This window comes from Rana temporaria, chromosome 6 (assembly GCF_905171775.1).
Source record: "Rana temporaria chromosome 6, aRanTem1.1, whole genome shotgun sequence".
Taxonomy (NCBI): domain Eukaryota; kingdom Metazoa; phylum Chordata; class Amphibia; order Anura; family Ranidae; genus Rana; species Rana temporaria.
Window position 1 is genome coordinate 97,680,975 of NC_053494.1, and position 26,516 is coordinate 97,707,490.

At 41.0% G+C, this 26,516-nt stretch overlaps 1 protein-coding gene across 2 annotated transcripts in view; it reads right to left on the reverse strand.

The window, feature by feature from the left end:
- Positions 1-26,516, reverse strand: part of FOXK1 (forkhead box K1) — a 218,653-nt gene that overhangs the window by 25,462 nt on the left and 166,675 nt on the right. The window contains exons 8-9 of one of the 2 annotated variants that reach the window (XM_040357043.1): positions 24,572-24,790; positions 22,060-22,265 (exon numbers count right to left, since the gene is read on the reverse strand). In XM_040357043.1, coding sequence (XP_040212977.1) covers positions 22,075-22,265; positions 24,572-24,790 — 410 coding nt within the window. In that variant the 3' untranslated portion in view covers positions 22,060-22,074. Of the gene's footprint in view, positions 1-21,730; positions 22,266-24,571; positions 24,791-26,516 lie in introns of those variants that run through there. The other variant, XM_040357042.1, reaches the window with a different exon arrangement.

Below are 26,516 nucleotides of genomic sequence, written 5' to 3' on the forward strand. Positions count from 1 at the left end.
CCAACACAAAGTGGCACATAATTGTGAAGTGGAAGGAAAATGATAAATGGTTTTCAATTTTTTTTTACAACAATGTGAAAAGTGTGGCGTGCATTTGTATTCAGCCCTTGAGCGAATACTTTGTAGAACCGTTCACTGCAATTACAGCTGCAGGTCTTTTTGGGCAGGTCTATACCAGCTTTGAACAAGAGAGTGACAGTTGCCCATTCTGCTTTGCAAAATAGTTCAAGCTCTTTCAGATTAAATAGAGTGTCTGTAAACAGCAATTTTCAAGTCTGGCCACAGATTCTCAATTGGATTTAGGTCTGGACTTTCACTGGGCCATTCTAACACATATATATGCTTTGATCTAAACCATTCCATTGTAGCTCTGGCTGTATGTTTAGGGTTGCTGTCCTGTTGGAAGGTAAACCTTCGCCCCAGTCTCAAGTCTTTTGCAGACTTACAGGTTTTCTTCTAAGATTGCCCTGTATTTGGCTCCATCCATCAACTCTGACCAGCTTCTCTGTCCCTGCTGAAGAAAAGGAACCTCAGAACATGATGCCGTCACCACCATATTTCACAGTGGGGATGGTGTGTTCAGGGTGATGTGCAGTGTTAGTTTTCCACCACACAAAGGGGATTATTTACAAAAGGCAAATCCAATTTTCACTACAAGTGAAAAGTGCTTGAAATGGCACTGAAAGTGCAGTCACTGTAAATCTGAGGGGTAGATCTGAAATGAGGGGAAGCTCTGCCGATTTTATTATCCAATCATGTGCAAGCTAAAACGCTGTTTTTTATTTTCCTTGCATGTCCACCTCGGATCTAAAGCGACTGCACTTTCAAGGGCACTTTCAGTGCAATTTCAAGTGCACTTGTAGTGCAAAGTGGATTTGCCTTTATTAAATTTTGCTTTTAAGCCATAAGGTAACATTTTGATCTCATCTGACTTGAGGACCTTCTTCCACATGTACAGTTGTGCTCATAAGTTTACATACCATGGCAGAATTAAAAATTTCTTGGCCATTTTTCAGAGAATATGAATAACACAAAAACATTTCTTTCACTCATGGTTAATAAATGGCTTCAGCCAAACACTATTAACTGTGTTTACTCTTTTTGACCCTGATCAAAAGTTTACATACCCTGGTGATTTTGGCCTGATAACATTCACACAAGTTGACACAAAGGGGTTTAAATGGCTAATAAAAGGTAACTATCCTCACCTGTGATCTGTTTGCTTGTAATTAGTGTGTGTGTTTGTATAAAAGGTCAATGAGTTTCTGGACTCTTGACAGACCCTTGAATCTTTCATCCAGTGCTGCACTGACGTTTCTGGATTCTGAGTAATGGGTAAAGCAAAAGAATTGTCAAAGGATCTGCGGGAAAAGGTAGTTGAACTGTATTAAACAGGAAAGGGATATACAAAGATATACAAGGAATTGAGAATGCCAATCAGCAGTATAAATGAAAAATTAGAGATTCTGTTGAAACCAAACCACGGTCAGGTAGACCTAACAATTTCAGCCACAATTTCTGCCAGGATGCAAAGAAAAATCCACAAATAACTTCAGGTGAAATACAGGACTCTTGAAAAAATCTGGTGTGGCCGTTTCAAGATGCACAATAAGGAGGCACCTGAAGAAAGATGGGCTGCATGGTTGAGCCATTACTATGCAAATGCCACAAAGTATCCCGCTTATAATACGCCAAACAGCACAGAGACAAGCCTCAAACCTTCTGGCATAAAGTCATTTGGAGTGATGAGACCAAAATTTTGCTTTTTGGCCACAATCAAATGCTACATTTGGAGGAGTGAACAAGACCTATGATGAAAGGTACACCATTCCTACTGTGAAACACAGAGGTGGATCGCTGATGTTTTGAGGGATGTGTGAGCAACAAAAGCACAGGAAATTTGGTCAAAATTGATGGCAAGATGAATGCAGTAGGTTATCAAAAAATAATGGAGGAACGAACATTTGCATTTATCAACCAGAAAGTACTTGGACATTCCAACATGACAATATGATCCAAAACACAAGGCCAAGTCGACCTGTCATTGGCTACAGCAGAATAAATTGAAGGTTCTAGAGTGGCCATCTTAGTCTCCCAACCTCAATATCATTGAGCCACTCAAGATCTCAAAACATGCAGTTTGTGCAAGACAGTCCAATAGTTTACAGGAATTGGAGGCTGTTTGCCAAGAGGAATGGGCAGCTTTACCATCTGAGAAGATAAAGAGCCTCATCCACAAAAGACTTCAAGCTGTCATTGATGTTAAAGGGGGCAATACACTATTAAGAACTGGGGTATGTAAACTTTTCATCAGGGGTCATTTGGGTAGTTTCTGTTATGATTTAAGAAGAGTAAACACAGTTGATTGATAATAAATGGCTTCAGCCAAACACTAACCATGAGTGAAATAAATTTTATCATTCATATCCTCTGAAAAATGGCCAATAAATCATAAATTCTTCCAGGGTGTGTAAACTTATGAGCACAACTGTATGCTGTGCCTCCCACATGGCTTCTCACAAACTGCAAACGGGACTTCAAATGGCTTTCTTTCAACAATGGATTTCTTTTTGCCACTCTTCAATAAATGCCAGATTTGTAGAGTCAATGGCTAACAGTTGTCCTGTGGACAGATTCTCCCACCTGAGCTATGGATCTCTGCAGCTCCTCAAGAGTTACCATGGTCCTATTGGCTGCTTCTCTGATTAATGCTCTTCTTGCCCAGCCTGTCAGTTTAGGTTGACAGCCAAGTCTTGGTAGGGTTGCAGTTGTGCCATACGCTTTCCATTTTTGGATTATGAATTGAACAGTGCTCCTGCTTTAAACATCTCCACAACTTTATCCCTGACCTGGTGTGCTCCTTGGCCATTGTGATGCTGTTTGTTCGCCAAGGTTTTCCAACAAACCTCTGAAGACTTTACAGAACAGCTGTATTTATACTGAGATTCAATTACACACAGGTGGACTATTTACAACTAGGTGACCTCTGAATGCAATTGGTTCCACTAGATTTTAGTTAGAGGTATCAGAGTAAAGGGGGCTGAATACAAATGCACACCACACTTTTCACATATTTATTTCTAAAAAAAAAAAAAAAAAAAAAAATGAAAACCATTTATCATTTTTTCTTCCACTTTGTGTTGGTCTATCACATAAAATCCAAATAAAATACATTTAGGTTTTTGGTTGTAACATGACATAACATGGAAAATTTCAAGGGGTATGAATACATTTTCAAAGCACTGTATGCATGCAGGACCTCTGTATGTGTTTGCATTTGTGTGGATATACAACATCCCTTGTGATAGCATGGGCTGTGACAGGTCCTCTTTATAGTGCGACCCCAGATCTATCCTTTGGCATCCAAAGCTACTGTTCAAACCAAGATTGGTTTGATCTGCTTTACTAGCCAGTAATGGCTGGTAAACAAAAGCCTGAAACAAGAAGTGACAAAATCCTTGTCGTTTCTGGTTTCATACATCATAGGAACAATTGGGAAATTAAAGTTCCTCCTTTTGCTCTCTGTGGTTAGCCAGTGCGACCACTGGCAGAAGCACCAGGCTCCCCAGTGGGATGGGAAAACCCAGAAACGGTGGGGCCAGGCAGCAGGAAGGGAGCCCTCTTCCACCACTTGTAAAAGTGCTAGCTAGAGCAGCTATTTAGACACTCTAGATCTAGACCTAAAAGGTCCATCAAAAGATCCAAGAAAAATTATATCTGGATGACTGAAGCTGCAGCCATCATCCAGATATCAGCACCACTTCCCAAGGACATATGCGTATGTTGGTCAGAAAGTGATTAAAGGGTCACTAGAGGAATTTTTTTTAGCTAAATAGCTTCCTTTACCTTACTGCAGTACTGGTTTCATGTCCTCATTGTTCGTTTTTGCTTTGAAGTAGCTGTAATTCTGCTGTGATCTCCACACTTCCTGGTTGCCTGTTTCCTTATAACCATCATACTGGGAGCTTTTCACGGTGGTCTAAGCAAGCTGTCATTACTGTGTGTCTAAAACTCCTCAGAACCAGATTCATTTTAAAAACAAAACACTGCCCTGGATTTGTTTGTTTTTGTTCTGTGAGTCTTCCCAACTCACCTCTCACCCGGAACTTCATGTATGTACCTTTAAAACCGAAAGTGAACTAGAGGCACATTATATGATAGATTAAATTAAATTTTTAATCATTTTTAAAAGGAATCGGTTAACTTTTATGTCTTTATACCCAATAAACAGTAATTTCAGCAAAAAAAATGTTTTCCTTTAGTGACCCTTTAAGCTTCCAAAGCCCCTTATCTGTATTGACCAGTTTATGCAAAAGGTGAACCCAGCCTTTAAAGTGGTTTTAACTCAAGGAAAAAAAAAAACCACAACTTCCAATGCCTGTCCCCCCCCCCCTTTTTATCCTTTAACACTTGCCAGACTCCCCTGTCCCAGCTGCAGCACCACTGTCTCTCTTCCTGGTCTCACAGGAGACACGGGCAGCAGAAACAGCCCTTGGCTCCTGCTGCTGTCAGTCAAATCCTGTGAGGAGGGAGCAGGGGGTGTGGCCAAGCCATGCTGTGTGTCTGGACACACACAGCCTGGCTTAGAAACACATCTGCCCCAATAGCTGGGGCATCAGGAAGAAGGAGGAGGAGCGGACAGCTCCAGTGGGGGACACCAGAAGAGCAGGTAGGGGACCACCCTGTGCAATATGGTTGCACAGAGTAGGTCAGTATAACATTAAAAAAATTGCCTTTTACAATTATTGTAGGTTGTTTATTATTCCAGCAGTTGCAAGCATAGATTGCCCAACTAACTTGCAAAAAAGTGTACACAGGACACATGTGCTTTGAGCAGCTAATTAGGAGTCTTTAAGTCTTGGCTCTGCTCTTTGGACAACTCACAGGAAACCAGATATAGCTATTAAACAGAATAGATAATTGGTTAAATGATCAGACAGGGGGAAACTTCTAGTTTACTTAACAGGTGGAACATTAAAAAAAAGAATATAAAAAAGGTTTGGGATGGCAAAAACAAACATGCAGTCCGATTGTGAAAGCTGCACAAACATGGACTCTTTACAGCAATGTCTCTGTTACTCAAACAGGGTAACATGATGCTGCATAGCATAGTCTCTATAAGACTATAACAAAGGAGAGTCAAACTGAGAATCACTACTTAAAGTGGAACTAGGGGACGTGCCCTTGAGCCCTTACTATATAATTGTTATAGGGATACGGGATATGATGATAAGCTCAACAAGGATGATCCATACTATAACAGGTTGAGAGAATTTATAAATGAGATGTAAACTGAGAATAAGACGACAATGCAGATAATCTCATCTCCCCCCTCCTGAGGAGGAGGCAGATTTTCCATGTATGCTACTTTGTCTATGAAAACTGTACACTGTTAAAGTCAATGCCATGGTCCTTACTTTGTATTATAAAAAACCTTGAATAAAAAAAAGTTGAATTGCCCTTAACCTCCCTGGCGGTATGATTCTGTCTGGATTTACATACCAAATTATTTGCGGTACAATTATTTGCAAGAAAATTTGGCTTTTTATACTGTAGGCCTGTAATTCTTAGGAATAACTCACTTAAATCTGACCAAACAAGAATCTAATAGGCATCCCGGGTATGACATTTTTTTAAAAACAAAATTATAAATTATAATATAATGAATAATTATAAATAATTATAACAAATAATAATATAATTCTAATAAAAATTATTCAATAATGTAATCAAATCAAAATCACTGAAATTTTCTCAGTTGCAAAATTGTCGCTGTCATTATTTTTATTTTTTTATGACGAATTTCCCCACAAATCGCTATCGCACAATTCTGCAAGTGATTATAAATTATTATCGCTGTTTTTTTAGCTGATCTAAAACCATTTTTGACATAAAGGGACACTTTTGGTTGCTATGGACAATATACAGTTTGCAGGGAGAAAGAACAGTTTTTATTATATAAAAGTACATGTAGGGCACTGGGCAGACCCCTAGGGACAAGGGGGTGTGTATTTTTTACATACAGTACTGTAATCTATAAGATTACAGTATACTGTATGTATTGTGTTTGTTTACGTTTTTGAATTTGGCGCCGTTCTCCGCTCCCGTGCGTCGTAACGTCGCAGGGAACGGAGATCGGCGGCACAGGAGGACGCTGTGTGAATCGAGCGAGGTCCCGCTCGCTCACACAGCGCGGTGGCATCGCTGGATCCAGGACAAGGTAAGCCAGCGCACGCTGCAGGCTCTGCATAGCTACCCCGAGCGTGACTCGGGGTTACCGATCGCAGCATGAAAAACCCACCCCGAGTCACGCTCAGGGATACCGCTAGGCAGGTTAAACACTTCTTCAAATGATATACCATGCTCTTGTAATCTTTAATATTTCGCCGCACTCTGGTTGTGCACGCTCTGTTGTATGTCCATTACCACCACACTTCTAGTGCCGACATTCTCTCAGAAGTGTGAGGTCTTATGGTGTCATCTCCTAGTGTCCTGCACATGCTAAACCTCTCATGATACGAATTGTCAAATAGCAGCCTGATGCCATACTCCCCTCACTGCATTTGGTAACCATAATAACACATCTGTTTCTGATTCTGAGGTTACAGTATATCCTTCCCATTCACAGAGCACTGAAGACTGTAAACTAGAATTCAACACTCTGATTTGTTGACATCCGTCCCTTAGGCCCCATTCACACTAGGCATTGCAGAAATGCGCCTTCTTGCATGCATTTTGTAGCACTTTTATTCACGTTTCTGCGTACATTCTGGGAATGCGCATTTTAGATTGGAGCCCCAATATTAAAATCATGTTCGTAAACAATAATAAATCACAGCAATGGGATTTCGGTGCTTGCCATTTTATAAACAGTCTAGCAATTGATAGTGTTCACCACATACAATAGGTATTTCCGGGCTCCTAAAACAAAAATAGGAGCATGGCGTGGCGTGCTGACGTAATCGTGTTGTAAATCCGAGTGGACAGGTGTTCGCAAGCCGGCCGGCTTTTATACTTTTATTTTTTTATCTCTAACTTCTTGTAAGTGCAAACTTTAATTTTAACCACTTCAATACAGGGCATTTTCACCCCCTTCCTGCCCAGACCAATTTTTAGTTTTCAGAGCTGTCGCACTTGAATGACAATTGCGCAGTCGTGCGACGTGGCTCCCAAACAAAATTGGCGCAATTTTTTTCCCACAAATAGAGCTTTCTTTTGGTGGTATTTGATCACCTCTGCGGTTTTTATTTTTTGCGCTATAAAAAGAGCGACAATTTTGAAAAAAAAACCACATCTTTTACTTTTTGATTTAATAAATATAATTTTTTTTAAAAATATATATTTTTTTCCTCAGTTTAGACCGATACGCATTCTTCTACATATTTTTGGTAAAAAAAAAAAAAAATCGCAATAAGCGTATTTGATCGGTTTGCGCAAAAGTTCTAGCGTCTACAAAATAGAGAATAAAATTATGGCATTTTTTTTTTTACTAGTAATGGCGGCGATCTGCGATTTTTATTGTGACCGTGACATTGCGGCAGGCATATCAAACACTTTTGACACATGTTTGGGACCATTTACATTTATACAGCGATTAGTGCTATAAAACTGCACTAATTACTGTGTAAATGTGACTGCCAGGGAAGGGGTTAACACTAGGGGGCGAGGAAGGGGTTAATATGTTCCCTAAAGTGTGTTCTAACTGTAGGGGGAGGGGGACTCACAAGGGGAGGAGACCAATGTGTGTTCCTCTGTTCTGGGAACACACATCTGTCTCCTCACCGCTGACAGGACATGGATCTGTGTGTTTACACACACAGAACCATGGTCCTGCATGTTTACACACACAGATCCATGGTCCTGCCGTGATTGCGGGTGCCCGGCGGACATCGAGGCCGCCGGGCACGCGCACCGGGTCCCGAGCGGCACGCGCCCCCTAGCCGCCCGGGAATGAAAGGACGTTATACGACGTCCAGTCTGAAGGAGGAAGGGTTCCTGCCGACGTCATTTTAGAAAGACTCGGTAGGGAACGTGTTAATAAAATGTGTAAGTCAAGATTTACACTATGGTGGGTTCTTCTATTTTTGGGTAATGCCTGGTTCACGTCCATGACCATTGAATGATCAAGTCTTCCTGGCTACCTGCAGTTTTTACTTCACCATATCAAGTATCTTGAGTTGCCATTTCTGAATCTCCTGGATAAAGGCCCTGGCTGGGTTAATAGCCACAAGCTTACATAGCTTGCCTTCCGGTAAGCGCACACTTTATGTTGTGGGGGTGCACAAGTTTGTGATGGTGTTGCAAGTCATATTTTCAAGATTATACACATTTGTGTTTCAGCCCTGGTTCACACTGGGTACGATTTGGAACGATTTGACATGTCAAATCGCATCTCAAATCGGCGGCAATTGTCGGCAATGGCACTGTCCTAATCAGTGCGACGCCGCATCTGCGATTTCAAAAAGTAGTTCCTGTACTACTTTTTGCGATTTCGGGACGCGATTTACATTAAATTGCGGCCGAAATCGCGGCAAAATCGCAGCCACGAAATCGCGGTAAAATCGCGCATTTTACCGCGATTTTGAATTCGCAGCAGTGTGAACCTAGGCTTATGGACTGAATACTCATTGCCTATGAATGGGGTTTGGAATCAAAGTTTATGGACTAATTGCCCATCTCAATATATATATATATTTTATCTTGCACGGCTTTCATAATACAGGCTGCTTGGGGCCCGACTGATGACCATAGATCCAGATAAAGAGGGAAAGAGAGTTTTTTGGGACTTTTTAAGGCACAAGTATACAACAATATAAAATATATATGTAAAAATTTATTAAATAATTATAATAGTAATGCACAGTGTACAAAACAGCAAAAGAGTTTAGGACAACCCCACATATCAGATATGATAACAAAACCGTTATTTTCTAATACAGTGGAGTCGTAGTCTCGACCGGTTTCGCAGTCTATAACTGCTTCTTCAGGAGAAATATCTATAGGGTACATATAACAAATATAAGTAACAAAATAATAATAATAACAAGCAATTATATACACTGATTTAATGGAAAAGATACATAAATTTCAGTGTTGGCGCCTTATAAGAGAGTCAAGGACTACTCACCTTGGCTCATCAAGGTGAGTAGTCCTTGACTCTCTTATAAGGCGCCAACACTGAAATTTATGTATCTTTTCCATTAAATCAGTGTATATAATTGCTTGTTATTATTATTATTTTGTTACTTATATTTGTTATATGTACCCTATAGATATTTCTCCTGAAGAAGCAGTTATAGACTGCGAAACCGGTCGAGACTACGACTCCACTGTATTAGAAAATAACGGTTTTGTTATCATATCTGATATGTGGGGTTGTCCTAAACTCTTTTGCTGTTTTGTACACTGTGCATTACTATTATAATTATTTAATAAATTTTTACATATATATTTTATATTGTTGTATACTTGTGCCTTAAAAAGTCCCAAAAAACTCTCTTTCCCTCTTTATCTGGATCTATGGTCATCAGTCGGGCCCCAAGCAGCCTGTATTATGATCGACCGATCGAGACATACCTATTACAAATAACAGGGATGTGGGCACAGTTTATATTTCTAGCGATCTATTTCTAACGAGGCTATACTCGCATTTTCTAACTTGCACGGCTTTGTTTAACAATTTACTTTGTATATGTGTGTGTCCCACTTTTGAGCTGCTGCTTGTTTCTTATATTTTTTTTTATCTTTTCATCTAGCACGGTATTTTCTTACCCAAAAATAGTAAATGCACATTTTTTTTTTACCTGCAAAAAAATGTGTATTTTTAATTTTTTTTTGTTAAAAGATGAACTTCTCCTTTAGGCTGGATTCACACCTATGCATTTTTAGTGCTTTTTGCATTTTGCACTACAGTACATTTAACATTGTTTCCTATGGAACACGTTCTGTAGTCCAAATCTGCAAAATGCACTAAAAATGCATAGGTGTGAATCCAGCCTTAATCAGATTCCAAATCTGCATAGAGAGCTCCCATATTTCTCATATGTACTTGTATTGTGACTTGGCAAGTATAGTGGGTATAAAAAAGAACCGCCCCTTTTAAAATAATCACATTTTGTTGCTTTGCCGCCTGAAATAAAGACAGACACACTTTTTGTTGTATCCAGCTGTATTTTCTCAGGGCAACTTATAAAACATCCACGTGATGTCAGAAAAAAATAAAACAAATTCAAAAACAGAATCACTGGAGTTAAAAAAAAAGGATCACCCCTCCTAAAAATTACTTATCGGGTTTAGCGAATTGCCTTCTCAAATGCACATAAAGCCATTTGACCAAATAAAGCAATTAACTATGGGTGGCAAGTCACTGCTAAAACATCTCTGGTATAAAGCTGTGGAAAAGTCAGGAGATGGATACCAAAAAAAAAAAAAAAAATAGGCTTCGTCAATGCCTAGAAGCACAGTGATGTCTGTTATTAAGAAGTGGAAGGTATTTGGTACAACACAGGCCCTCCCTGGATCAGGACGTCACTCCAAACTGGATGAAAGAGCCAGGAGGAAACTGGTTAGAGAGGCTACCAAGAGGCCTACAGCAACCCTGAAGCAGTTGCAGGAATTTATGACAAAAAGAGTGGTTATTGTGTGCATGTGACAACAATATCACAAATTCTTCTCAAATGTGGCTTGTATGGGAGGGTTGCAAGTAAAAAAACACTCCTTAAAAGGCCACATGCAGTCATGACAGCTTTGCCAAAATGCACCTTAAAGATTCTAAGGCCACATGAAAAAATGTGTTATGGTTAGATGAGAATAAAATTTAATTATTTGGCCTCAACATCAAACAATATGTCTGGTGGAAATCCAATATAGCTCACCATCCAAATAACACCATTCCCACAGTAAAGCATGGATGTTACAATATCCTGTTAGGGGAGTGTTTCTCTGCAGCAAGGACTAGAACACTTGTTAGGTTAGAAGGCAGAATTGATACTGTCAAATTATTGAGGAAATCTGCTGCCTTCAAGTATTTTGAGTATGATACTACAAGCTTGGCACACCTATTTTTGGGCAGTTTCTCCCATTCTTCTTTGAAGGACCTCTCAAGCTCCATCAGGTTGGATGGGGAGCGTCAGTGCACAGCCATTTTCAGATCTCTCCAGAGATGTTCAATCAGGTTCAAATCTGGGCTCTGGCTGGGCCACTTAAAAGGACATTCATTGAGTTGTCAGATAGCCACTCCTTTGTTATCTTAGGGTGTTTGTACTGTTGGAAGATGGACCTTCTCCCCAGTCTGTGGTCCAGATCACTCTGGAGCAGTGTTTGATCAAGGATGTCACTGTACATTGCTGAATTCATCCCCCCCCCCCTTGATCCTGACTAGCTTCCCAGTTCCTACTACTAAAAAAACATCCCACCACCATGCTTGACTGTAGGGATGGTATTGGCCAGGTGATGAGCGGTGGCCTGGTTTGCTCCAGACATGACGCTTGCCATTCAGGCCAAAGATTTAAATCTTTGTTTCATCAGACCAGAGAATTTAGTTTCTCACAAGTCCTTCAGGTGCCTTTGTGCAGACTCCAGGTGGGCTGCCATGTGTCTTTTACTGAGGACTGGCTTCTGTCTAGCCATTCTACCATACAGACCTGATTGGTGGAGTGCTGCAGAGATGGTTGTTTTTGTGGAAGTATCTCCTCTCTCTCTCTATAGAGAAACACTGGAGCTCTGTCAGAGTGACCATGGGGTTCTTGGTCACCGCCATGACCAAGGCCCTTCTCCCCCGATCCTTCAGTTTGGCCGGGCGGCCTGCTCTAGAAAAAGTCCTGGTGGTTCCAAACTTCTTTCTTTTAACGCATGATGGAGCCCACTGTGCTCATTGGGAGAAAATGTTCTGTATCCTTCCCCAGATCTGTGCCTCGATACAATCCTGTTTTAGAGGTCTACAGAAAATTCCTTGGACATCATGGCTTGGTTTGTGCTCCGACATGCACTGTTCACTGTGGGACCTTAGATAGGTGTGGGCCTTTCCAAATCATGTTGAATCATATGAATTTACCACAGATGGACTTCAATCAAGTTGTATAAACATCAAAGATTATCAGTGGAAATGGGATGCACCTGAGCTCAATTTTGACACGTGTCATGGCAAAGGCTGTGATAACTTATGTACATGTGATGGTTTTGTTTTTTTAATTTATAATATATTTGCAAAGATAAAAAAAAAAAAAACTTCTTTCATGTTGTCATTATGGGGGTATTGTTTGTAGAATGTCGAGGAAAATTATGAATTTAATACATTTTGGGAAAAGGCTATAACATAACAAAATGTGAAAAAGGTGAAGAGCTGTGAATACTTTCTGGATGCAACAGACTAAAAGCTGTAATTAAAGCAAAAGGTGGTTCAACAAAATATTGACAAGGGGGTGATCCTTTTTATAACTCAGTGATTCTGTTATGGAATTTTCTTTCTGACATGTTGGTGTTATAGCTTTCACTTGGATGTTATAAGTAAATACATCTGGATAAAACAAAAACTGTGCCTGTCTTCATTTCAGGCTGCAAAGAAACAGAATGTGATTGTTTTAAGTGTACCCACTGTAGAGTAAACATGTACAATGCAAAGCTGTTAACTGTAGAACACACTGTTGGTAAGTGTATAGTGCCACAGCTGCAAAATCCAATGCTGCTATATCATTATACACTTACATAGAGTATTTGACTGTGTGTGTGTGTGTGTGTGTGTGTACACACACACACACACACAACATATTATATACACACAAAGTTTTTATTTGTATTATTTAAATATTTGATACATTGCTTAAGTTGCTGCTGATAGGTTACCAACTTTCCCCTGCACGGTTTATAATTGCAGGCATTTCATTGATAATGTTTACTGTGTTACATGAATGCCATTCAGTGCTGTATATTCTTGAGTGTCTGAATACATATGCCAATGTTATTTGAGTTATTTTATTTTTAATAAATTCACAGACATTTCTAAAAACAAGATTTTTATAACAGCTTACCTGTAAAAATCCTTTTCTTGGGGTACACTACGGGACACAGAGCCTCTATTCATTACATAGTGGGTTGTATGGTCACCAGAGGTGATTGGACACTGGCACAACCAATGAAGACAAGTTCCCCTCCATATAACCCCTCCCCTAAGGGAGGGGTTATTTGTAGCAAAGCAGTAAGGTTCCCATAAGAAGGGGGGAATTCTGTGTCCCGTGGTGTACTCCAAGAAAAGGATTTTACAGGTAAGCGGTTATAAAAAATCCTATTTTCTTTATCGTATTATTGGAAGTGGCGATAGAACCTTAGAAACTTTTGCTGAGCGGGATGGATAGGCACATGTAAATATGCAATATAAACAAAAACGAGCTGCGCTGCAATTTCAATGCATCAAAAGTGACATGTGCATCATAAATTCATAAATAACAACAGGGATGATCCAAAAAACAACCTGTAAAAAAAAAATCCTCCTAAATAGAGAGAGGAATGTGACAAATGAGTCCTGAAATAATGATTAAAAATGACCAGGAAATCAGAATCAAAATCGAAGACTCTTCCCAATGTTCATGTCACAGTTAATACTGAAGAACAGTATCAGATGTATATAAAATTCCTCACAGGGTACAAAACACAGTTCATAGAGGTACACCAATCTTCTATGAAAAAATCCATGGTGACTCCAAACCAAAAACGCCAGAAAAAAAGTGAGGCAATGAAATAGATAGAAGATCCTCCACCTATGATATCAATGCAGCTTACCGACAGGTTTGATCTTTTTTTTTTAGGGAGATTGTTTCCAGGTGTGGCTGCTACCCCAGCCATGGAACACATGTGGAACACAGCAGGCACTCCTAAATCTCTTGTGATAGTAATCCTCAATGTATTCAATGTTAATATGTCCCTGTGCAAGTAAAAATAACCACCATAGCGCGATAATTGAATAGCAGAGCGGTCACTGGGGTGAACCGCTGTATGTTTATTAAACATAAAATATCAGGGAGGTGTCCTTCCCTCGCTCCAACAAAGAACAGCCTGGAGGCAGTGAGGATGGCGGAGTTCAGACCACCAAAGCAGGAAAGGGCCACGGCCAAGGGGATAGTCCAGCTAAATATGCCATACATGAGGTCAGCAAAAGTCACGGCCACTGCATCGCTGGTAATAACTGCATTGAAGTCTAGTACTGTATAATAAGCCACATTGGTGAGAATATAAAATGATGGTAACACTGGGCATCGAAATACCAATGGACACCGGCAAGTTTCTTTCTGGGTTCTTAATTTCCTCTGTGACATAGTTTGGTGTGTCCCAGCCGGAATAAGAGAAGAGGGCGGAATACAGAGCTAAAGATATGTCACCAGCATCCCATGATGACCCAGCAAACGAATCCTCAAAGTGTTCCGTGCGGCCTTGGAAGACTGTTGCTCTGAAATACCACAGCAGGGAGTCACATGTAAATATGCGTCTTTGAAGTCTATAGACGCCAAGAATTCTCCGCCTTGTAGGGTGGCGACCACGGATCTAATCGTCTCCATTCGGAAATGGCAAATTTTCAGAAACCGATTCAGAGATCTTAGATCCAGGATAGGTCTGACGTCTCCATTTGGTTTTAGAACCACAAAGAGGTTTGAGTAAAAACCTAAACCTTGCTCCTATAGGCCCCTTTCACACGGGGTGGATCAGTAATGATCCGCCCCGTGAACCTCTGCTTGCTCAGCGGGGATCGCTCCGTTGATCCCTGTTGAGAAGGCGGATGACAGAGTGGTCCCTGCACACTGTGCAGGGACCGCCCTGTCTTTTCCCCGCTCTTCTCAATGGGGGGATCCGATGAACACGGACCGACTGTCCGTGTTCATCTGATCCGATAGACGGATGGAAAAGTAGGTTATTCCTGCGTCACACTTTTGTAGATCTGAGCGGGTCGGATGTCAGCGGGCATGTCACCGCTGACATCCGTGGCTCCATAGAGGAGCACGGAGCGCCCGTTCAGGTCCGCCTAAAAAACTGGCAGGCGGACCTGAACGGTCTGCCCGTGTGAAAGAGCCCTTAGGGGTACTTCACGATTACCCCTTGAGACATTAAGTGATCCAATCCTTTGAAGAAGGATTTTCTTTTTAATGTATCTTTGGAAAGCCTTGAACTTCGGAAACCGGTAAGGTGAGATTTCTCAAAATTCCAGCTTGTACCCTAGGGATACTGCGGAAACTACCCACTTGTCCTGGATCTCTGTCTGCCATACCGCTGAAAACTGCCGAAACCGCCCCCCCCACTCGGCCAAGCGGAGGCGCCTCTTCATAAAGATGCTTTGGGATCTTGTTATCTTTTGAACCCCACAGTTTCTTGTTCTTCTGGGCATTGCTACCTTTAGCCTTTGTGGCTGGCTGAAAATACCGTCGCCACTGGCTGGAGGCAGACCTTCCTGGAGGCGGGGAAAGAGAGTTTAAAACAAGGACGGTTTTTTTTATCTTCTTCTCTGGCAATAGGGTAGTCTTACCGCTCGATATCTTTTGGATATATTTTCCCCAACTCATCCCCAAAGAGGCGTTCGCCATGGAAGGGAAACTGGCCAAAAGCTTTTTGCATGGAGCTTCTGCTGGCCAATGCTTTAGCCAAAGAATTATGCGCATATGCACCAGCTGAAGTGTGAGGCGAGAGGTTTGCTGAATCTCTCATGGCATCCACTGTAAAACATAAGGCCTTAGGCAGATTCTCCCATAGTTTGATCTGTTCCGGAGGCAGATGTTTCAGCCCCCGTTTTACTTGTTTCTTTAGGACCCGACACATACCAACTGCTGCCACAGCAGGTTGGGCCACAGCACCAGCCAACAGGAAGAAAGATTTTAGTAAAGATTACAATTTCATTTCAGAAGGATTTTAAATACCTGGGCATTGTCCACTGGACAAGTTAGGTTCTTATTTACAGAAGAGATAGCTGCATCTTCTTGGTAAAAATTTCTCCTCCATAGGATAAAGAACCCTAAATTTCCTAGGAGGTGAAAAACGCTTATCTGGATGTTGCCAGTCTGCTTAAATTAGATTCTCCAGTAAGGCTGGGTTCACACTACTTTCATTCTACTTTGCTCTGTGTTCAATGTTTCCCTATGAGAGCGTCTTGTAGCGTCCTACACAAGTCGGTCCGACTTTGAAAATGCTCCCTGTACTACTTTTGGTCCTACATTGATCCTACTTCAGGCCCATTGAATTCGGACCAAAGTAGTATCCTGTTCATGAAAGTAGGATGGATGTAGGACCAATGTAGGATAAATGTAGGACCAATGTAGCAGAGCAAAGTAGGATGAAAGTAGTGTAGTAGTGTGAACCCAGCCTCAAGGATGAACCAGAAAAGAACATGCACCCTGCAGGGATTTTAATGAACCCAAAGAGGAGACAGGTGATTCAGTTAACTCCGCAGAGGGTAACTTAAATGTAGAGCATACTGCTTCAGTATAACACTGCTCCTGCAATCTCAGAACCTGGGAAGCAGAGAAAGTCTCTTCTGATATCCCTCATCCCTCTGATTCATCATCCGTATCCCCTGATGGTGCAATATAATCCTCAGATTTTTCTGTAAGGAGATCAAAAACAACAGAAGGAGATCTACTTCGCTTCTTGTCCTTTTGTGAGGACTTTGCGATTTAAGTAGCGATTCTCCCTTCTTTTTTATAATCACCTTTTTTCCTTTATTATAACAAATCTCATTTTACAATCAAATATATATGAACAAAAACAGCGACAGGCAAATACAATACCATTTACCCCTTTAAAATCCTTTTGACCTTTAACCCTCGTTCCCCTTTCCACCTACCAGGACATTTAGTGTACAGTGTAGCGAAAGTGCTGGACCCTAGTGCCCAGTCCTCTGAAGAGAGACATTACAGGCAACACCTCGTTTGCGAGGCTTGGATACCAGTTTTGGCATAATACTTTAGGCATCTTGGATGGACCCCAAAAATTTAGCTCTTTTTACTCCGAGGGTCTCTTTAGAATGTGCTGAAGGAAGCTCTACCAAACGCGTGCAACACCTTAGACACTAACGAAAAAACTGAGGTACTTCCCTTAGGGGAGGGGTTATATGGAGGGGAACTTGTCTTCATTGTTTGTGCCAGTGTCCAATCACCTCACATACACCAATCAATACAACCCACTATGTAATGAATAGAGGCTCTGTGTCCCATGGTGTACGATAAAGAAATTCAGTTTTTGCTTTGTCATTCTGTTGTACTGAGTGTAAGTTGAGGGAATTTTTTTTATTTAAACAGTAATATCCGGCTTCAGATGTTACCCCCTTCCTGAACAGAGCACTTTTTACAATTTGGCACTGCATTGCTTTAACTGATAATTGCGCAGTCATGCAACGCTGTACCCAAACCAAATTTGGTTAATTTTTTTTGCCCACCAATGGAGCTTTCTTTTGGTGGTATTTGATAATCTCAGCGGATTACATTTTTTGCGCTATAAAACAAAAAAAAGCACAACAATAAAAAAATAATAAAAAAATGTCTTTAAAAAACAATGTTCTTCATCATTTTAGGCCAATATATATTCTTCTACATATTTATGGTAAAATCGCAATAAGCGTATATTGATTGGTTTGCGTCTGCAAACTATGGCAAAGATGTATGGCATTTATTTATTTTTTACTAGCAATGGCGGTGATCTGCGATTTTTAGCAGTACTGCGACATTGCAGCAGACAGATCGCACACTTTTTGGGACCATTGACATTTAAACAGCGATCCGCACTTAAAAAATGCACTGATTATTGTGTAAATGTCACTGGTAGAGAAGGGGTTAACACTAGGGGGCGATCAAGAGGATAAATGTGTTTCCCAGTTAGTGTTTCTAACTATGGGGATAGGACTGACTGGAGGAGGAGACTTATTGTTCCTACTTACTAGGAACACACAATATTTCTCCTCTCCCCTGACAGAACAGGAATGTGTGTGTTTACACACAAATCCCTGTGCTGGCTCTAGTGCCTGTGAACGCGCGTGGCCTGCGCCTTCGGTGGCTCTTAAATGGAACAAGGTACCCATACGTTGTTTTGCGCAGCCGTGCCGTGCACTGTGTATTTGCCACAATGCTGATAAATCACTCCTGTATTCTGTAGTCTGCTGCTGCTTTTACCTGCACTGTTCACAATTACCAGCTTTTCCCTGCTGTTCACATTTACTGGCTTTTTATTGGCTTTCTTAAAAAATATGATCTTGGCGCTCAGGAATGTTATGCTGCTATTATTCCTTGTTTATATTCATACGAACAGTAAACTATACACAGTATCACAAACTGTCAAGAATATCCAGCACCAAGTTAGCCAGTTATTTCTAGTAATAGACTGCAGCAGTGATTTATCAGCAATGTGTCAAGTGTCACCTATATTTGTTGGCTGCAGTCTACCATTCGTAATTACTGGCTTTTCCCTGTACTGTTCACAATCTAGTGGATTGCAGATTGGTTTAACTAGAAACTGTGCTTTAGGCCCCTTTCACACTGAGGCGGTTTGCAGGTTATTGCGCTAAAAATAGCGCCTGCAAACCGACCCTAAACAGCGGCTGCCGTTTCTCCAGTGTGAAAGCCCGAGGTCTTTCACACTGGAGCGGTGCGCTAGCAGGATCGCTCCAAAAGTCCTGCTAGCAGCATCTTTGGAGCGGTGAGAGGAGTGGTGTGTTTACCGATCCTCCCCCATGAAAGCAATGGGAAACTGCGGCTATACCGCCGGCGATGCGCCTCTGCAGAGGCGCGTTGTGGGTGGTATTGACCCCTGCTAGCGGCCAAAAAAGGGTTAAAACCGCACCGCTAGCGGCCAAATTCCGACGGTATAGCGCCGCTAAAAATAGCGGCGCTATACTGACACCGCACCTCTCACCCCAGAAAGGGGCCTTAGGCTGGCCATACACGGGTTGCAGGATTACCCCATCAACACAGACAGGGTTGATGCAGGTATCCCTCCTGCCAGGCCATTGTCTTCTCCCAGGGGGGGAAGCCGCCCCCACCAGGTGAAGACAGTGATTATTGCTAGTGGCTATAGTAGCCACTAGCAATAATTACAGGTAAAACCCGAAATACTGGTTATACCCGAAATACTGGTTATACCCGAAATTAAAATCGGTCGATGCTGAACCGGACAAGATTCGGACTGTGTATGGCCTGCCTTACAGAGTGGACTTTGTTGAACATTTACTTATGGTTTTGTGCACAGACTTCCAGTTGATATAAGTTTGCACATGGGAGATATTTATAAATTGTATTGCACACACCATTATGCAATTTTTTTTTATTTTGTGGGTGCATTGTATACATCTATTGCATATAGCCATTTGGTTTATATTTATATTGTTAGTGCTGACTTTTTTTACACTGTGTTACATACCATTCTATTTCCACTTTCTTTAGCAATAGCACCACTCTGCACGTGTCCCAGAGTCTCTCTAAAGCTAGGTATAGGCCGAGTTTTTTAAATTCAAACAGCAGGCTGAACAAAAAACATCCTCACAAATTCCTGCATGCACACAAGCAAGTAGAATGTAAATTCAGTGAATGCAGGGATTTCCCACCCCCACCACTATTGTATTCTTATGCAGGGACTCTCCACTAATCAGCTGATCTCACACTTAAAGTATAACTAAAGGCAAACAAAAAAAAATAATTGTTCTTGTATAGAGTCTAGAGGGATTAGAATGCCTGGCAGTTTTTATTGTTGTCTGTGCCCCCATTAAGGAGACTCACCCTCTCTATCTGTCCTGTTTACCATTACTGAAAGTGAAAACGGAAAAGCCCAAATTTTGAAATGACCCCAGAAAATAAATATAGAGTGGAAATCTTACAATGGGGACAGTAGTTCTGATGAACTGGGTGTCCCCAAAGAATTCCTATAATTTGCAGGGATTTTCCTCTGACTTTTTGGTTGGCTATGGGACAGAAAATGAAGGGAAATCTCTGCAATGGGACACATATGGCAAAAATAAAATCTGACAGGGGTTATAAGCCTCCACTGCTCTATCCAAAATGAAAAAAAAAAAGTTTTGCCTATAGTTCTACATTAAATAGATGTCACTTCTTGGGTTAGAGCTTAAGCTCATATTGATGCAGCCAGGCCAACACAGCATGAAAATGTGCAAGATGGTCCTTGAATGTGGGGGGAAAAAAAAACACCACGACATTGTCTAGGGTAGACCAGGATACTAACCAGCTTAAATGTCCCCAATGCAGCATTTCACTATTCTGTGGAATATGGTGGGCATATGGTTTAGCCTGAAGGGCAGCCTTTTGAACTGGCACAACCCCATAGGAGTAATTAATATTGGGCAGGTCTGCCAAATAGGCACCAAGCTGGCTGCCCACACATTAGTTCTGACAGTGGATGGCCTTTCACTGGGCTGTAGGTCACTTGCCCAACTACCTATGCCACCTCAGGTGTGGTCTGCTTAAACCAGGCAGACATTCTTTATATCAATATAGCATCATTTTAGTAAAGTTAAACATTTTTTCTTTTATATATATTTCTAAACCTTTTGCATCCTCTTACCCAAGAAAGAATATTTTATACCACATATGTATTGTATTGTTCATTAAAGCTTACTGACACCTTTCCCATCTGGAAATTGCCTTGTGGTACTTTTCTATCACATTTTTTAAATGGCGTTTCCACCTGCCGCCAGGAGAGTCACCGTTTTGTTGACAATCAAATCAAGCAAGTTAAACCTCTGAATGCCTTCAGTTTGCAAGAAACAAATCAGAGCATTCTCAAATAGGGGAATACTATAAGTCAGAGGTTGTGAGGATGTTACAGGAGGTTCATTCCAAACATCAAACTAATGCTGGTCCACAAAGAGACCTCACACAAGGATTCTATAATTATTGAATAGACAGCAAGAATCTAGATTACCTTAAGGCTCTTTCACACAAGCATAGGTGGTTGGGTTGCATTTTTACTGCTTCCTGATCACCACCTATCAATGCCACTCAAAATTGTTAAAATATGGAGGTGTTCACACTGCACCGCTAGCATTGCCTCACATTGCGTTGAGGCAAAATTAACACTTCCTGCAGAGTTCAGCCCACATTGATGCTTCACAACCACTTCCATTTTTGTCTATTAAAATGCACCACAGGCACACCATAAATGCACTGTAAATGCACGTATGGCGTTTAAGGTGCAGCTGCAAATCAGCTAAAAATAATATTTTCTCATTTTAGACTTTTACAAATAAAAATAAAAAAACACAGGGCATTTGAAGAGCTTTGCCTGATGCAACATTAATGCCTGTGCAACACAACACTATAGATGTGTTAATGCGCATTAAGTCTGCTGACAACCTCAACACCTGTGTGAAAGAGCCCTTATAGTTCTTAGAATTATTTTGATAGGCATTAGTTTCCTGAACATTAAAACATTTGTGGTATAGCACAGTGGCTTAGTTAGTCGTGTATGTTCTTGTATTGCTTTCCTACAAGCACAGTTTTCCTCCCACACTCTAAAGACATACTGGTAGGTTAAATGGCTCATCTAAAATTGGTCTCAGCGTGTTAACGCATTATAGAAATATGAATTAGTTACAAACTATAGGTGTTGGATAAGCAGCAGCTTTGTCATAAGACCTCCGATTGAACATCACTTGTTACACTGAAGCAAGGCACCTAAAGACCAAAATACACAGCTATAGAGAAGCAGATCTGTCTATTGGGTCCATTGGACCTATGAATCAATAAAAATAACCTAATTAGAAGAAAGTTTATATTGGTCATTGGCCATGCTCCATCAGGTGGATGCAAAGCAATAAAGAATACCAAACCGATAGGCTGATTAATAGCTTTGCATCTATTTAAAAATTCTCAGGTAGCAGAAGGCTGCAAAGCAGCAATGAAATGTACAGTACATGATCGATCACGTATTGCCTTATCAGTCAGTGAATGTGATGCACAGCTGTCAACTGTGTAATATTTAGTACAGAAATTGTACTTTGTCTATTATATTGATAGGAATAAACCTAGTTTACAAAAATGACTAGCATTTGGGTTTGCCCCCAAAAAATAAATCACCCCTACTAACACATTTCATCTCTTCTCATTCTCCAGTCCCATCAGCTTGTGCGGATGTAGATGTGATTACTTCAGCTTGCACTGCACAACTCTCTTCTAGGCGAGCTTTTTTTTGGCAGGGCTCATTTTGCTTATCTTGATTAAGAACACTGGACACAGCAACAGGAAGTGAAGTGCTTGCTTGAGTTGCAAGAAGCTGCAGTGGGTTTGAAATGGCTGAAATAAAGTAGCATTAAAGACAAATTACACAAACAGTAAACAGATACATCACACACACTTGTCAATACTTGCGTAAAGAGGACCTAAACTGTGGAAGCTATGCACAAAAAGTACAGCAGAAGGCAATTTTTAGTTACCGATACTGCCTTTAAGCTCCTTGCCAATGATCTTTTCCCAATATATTTACCTACTCTACGTTGTTCTGCTCTGTATGTTTGTGTGGAGGTGATCATCCTAGTAAAGGGGCAAGGCTTGTAAAAGCTGCACCTAATAATGGTGATCTGTTGAACTGTCAGGGTAATGTTCTAGAAATAGAAGTAGCAGAAGAGATGTAGAAATCACAGACACAAAATGAGTGGAGCAGAAGCAGGGAGATGCTGATATTGCAGCTTTATTTTTTAGCAAGGAGAATAGTTAACAGCATAGTAGTGACAGCGTTAAATCTTACTCCAAATCTCCGTAGACCAGAAGTCCAGGACCCTGTTCCTTAGATCTCACACTACAGATATACAGCTATGAGGTGTAGGAACAGCAGTGCATTGGCACAGTAAACATGCCATAAAGTAAATGTAAATGTTTGAAGGCACTACTTCAAATGACATTTCCAGATGTTCCTTATGAGATGGAAAATATTTCCATTTTGAGTTTAGGTCCACTTTAAATGCAATTTAATTAAACATGTATGTAAAGCCAAAACTTCATTTTTTTATTTTGAACAGCTGGAAGAATTAGAACCACTGCCCCCGTTTGGAACATTCAGCTTACTGGCCCTGGTGACCATTGCCTCTGGTACACAAAAGTGATAGGAAATAACAAATTTCTGAGTTGTCATAAGAACAGAAGATTGCCAAATAGAAAAACTGTTCTGGTGATAACCGTTTAGGAGGTAACAAGATCTCCTTTTACTACCTGCTGTGCCTGTATGTGAGAAAGTAAAGCCATTTATTTTTGTTTAACCAACAGATTAAAAAAAAAAAAAAAAAAAAAGATAGATTCTCCCGGTACAGTTATCAACCGCTAACGGACAGCTCCCAATCGCCACTTGCGTTCGGAAGCTTTCCGATCAAGTGACAGAAAAGCCCCCATAAGACCATAACCCCCCCGGCATTATAAACCCCCTTAAAAGGGCCAGCTCCAAGGGGTTAAGAGGGCTGGCCTTCAGTTTGCTATGTGCCGCATGTTAATTTCTACTGCAAGTGGCAGTATGACCCTAGATTGCTCATCATCCTCAAAGCTGTATTTTTCAATGAACGATAATAGAAATAAAATGTTTTGACATTTCAGAGATTTGGAACATATGCTGTCACAGGAGAATGGCAGGGAAAAACAGTTCAGTAAAACCTGCACCTCCTGGTATATGTTCCACTACTTGTCAGAATTTCGAAATTGGATTAAGGAGGATATTTTTCTGCCCTCCAACTAGACATGATGGAATGCCCTACCCTGTCCTCTTCTTTCCACATCCTCAGCTTCCTTTTTCACGTGCTCTTTCCTCCCCTTAAGTGATTTCTACTTGGTACCCAAATTTTGGTTATTAGCTATATGCCATACAGATTCGATTTCCTCCATCTTTAAACACAGAAAATTCTCCCAAACTCATTGTGTTACCCTTTTACTATTTTTCCTGACAGACACAGCCTGGCTCATACAGTTGGGCTGCAAGCTCCCTTCTAGATGCTTTGATAAATGAATGCCTATTATATTATACTTTTCAAATGTGAATACCTGATTCTAAACTAGCTTATCAATGGCCAATATGTCCTTATTTTGTACGCTGCATAATCTACTTTGTACTTCTTATACTCCTGGTATCTGTACTCATTTTGAAGCAACTTCAATCAAATAAGATTAAACTAAAGTTTTGGCTTTACATGAATTTTAACATCTGCTTATTAAAAATATTTTTCCAATTACAAAAAAATATCAACTAAATAAAACACAGAACAATTGCTTGAAATAAAATATCTAAAATTTGGTCAGGAAGTATTTGGTTCATTGTCTTTTGCACCTCACAAAAGACCATCCCTAGCCAACTACTATTTTTCAAGCCAACCAGGTGTTGCAACATAAATATATGCTTAGGCAGACACGCTGAAAACTTTACACATAGTATGAAGGTGAACCAAAAAGGCTTTGCATGGCTTTAAGACATATATTTTAGCTACCAGTTTGGAGTTTGAGGAGAGGGGCACATAATCCATATGTAAACAGCTGTCAAGCTGTGATAACATTTCACTGTATAAAGCCTGTCTGTGATTCTCCATTTCCTTCAGAGCATAACTGCAATTTTTTTAGATTCATACCATAAACACTTCCGGCTAGACTGGCAGTAGTCATTTCTCTTCCACTTGTGTTCAATGATGACGAATGCTGCATTAAACTGAGAGTAGTAGCAGGTTGTAAGAGTGTAAGTTTTTGCCCAGGAATGCCTTGAGACAGTGAACTTGCCATCGTCTGAATAACTCTGCCGGGAAGAATGGGAACTGTAGGAAATGTTATAGTGTTTACATCATCTTTTGCACCTGCAAAATGATAGAAAAGAGTGTCAGGCTATGGTTACAACAAACCATTTTTTTTTATCATCAGCTTTGTCGTAGCAATATAAAACAATAGTTATTTTTGATAATCCAATAAAAGCTTTCATGTTGTGAGTTTTGCCTGTCTGTTGGCAATCACTTTGCACAACTTCCTGGATTCTCTGCATACTTTGCAGCTTTTCCTCTGATTACTTTGTTTCATGGGACTACATATCTCATGGTACCTTGCTGCCTGCAGGCAGTGATTCTTGCATAAACTTCCTGAAACTTCTCCTCCCAGCACCGCTGTAGTTCAGAAGGCAGGGTTTGTGAATTCTGTGACAGATCAGAGCCTACTCCTAGCACAACGCGAATGAGCGTCACAGAATTTAAGAAAGTAAATGTGTGGGGATCTTCACAAACCAACATCATTCAGATTAACCACCTCAATACAGGGAACTTAAACCCCCTTCCAGCCCAAGCCATTTTTCAGCTTTCAGCGCTGTCACATTTTCAATGACAATTGCGTGGCGATGCTACACTGTAACCATGTGAATTTTTTATAATTTTCTTCACACAAATAGCTTTCTTTTGGTGGTATTTAATCACTCTTAGGTTTTTTTTGGGGGGGGGGGGGGATATAGACCAAAAAAAAAAAAAGTTTCTTAGTTCCTGTCAGTAAATTTTGCAAATAAGTAATTTTTCTCCTTCACTGATAAGCGCTGATGAGGAGGCATTGGTAGGCTGCACTTATGAGCACTGATGAGGCAGCACTTATGGGCACTGATTAGGTGGCACAAATATGCCACACTTATGGGTGGCACTGGGCACAGATAGGCAGCATGGATGAACAGCAGTGATGAGCAGCACTAACAGCCAGCAATGACTGGCATCACTTGTGGGCACCGATTGCTGGCACCTTTCGGCATGGTTTATTGGCAATTATGACCACTGGTTGGCACCGAATGCTGGCAGTGGTGGGCAATCATTGCTGGCACTTAATTGTAATCAGGGCACCGATGATCAGTGCCCCGATTACATACCTAGCTGTCCCGTGAGGAGATGCCACTGATTGGCTCTCCTCGCCTCACACTCTGTCAGTGTGAGGCGAGAAGAGCCCATTATCGTCATCTCTGTATTTACATGTGACTGGCTGTGATTGGTCACAGCCGATCCCATGCTTAAAGAGCCGTGGCGCTTTACACAAATCGGGGTCGGGGGATAAGCAGTTTGGCTGCTTAGGAGGCTCATATCATCCTGATACCAGTTTGATATACATTAGTTCATCGCTTAATATAGAGTGGTGCACTAGGCGCACCTGTCAAATGTGAGTACCCCCGAAAGGGGTTTTTGCTTTGTTTAATAAAACGTTTAAGCTTTATTACACTATAGAGCTCTTTTATTTTCACATAACACGAAGGCATAAAACTGAGGAGTCCAGGTACCTTTTCAGAACCCAGAGGTGGTTAATATGCATGCATAGACTGAGCTTAATTGCAAAGTCGCACGCTCTAAGGTGAGCCTTTACTACCTAAGGGGAGCACTAGAGGGAGGACACCTTGGCATGTTTTGGATCACCTTCCAAGTTGTTTAAATTGTATGTACTATTTTGCACGGTCATCCATGATGCAGCTGGACACCTAGGCCCGGATTCACATACATCGGTGCATATTTATGCCGGCGTAGCCTATCTAATATACGCTACGCCAGCGCAGCGCACAGAGGCGAGCAC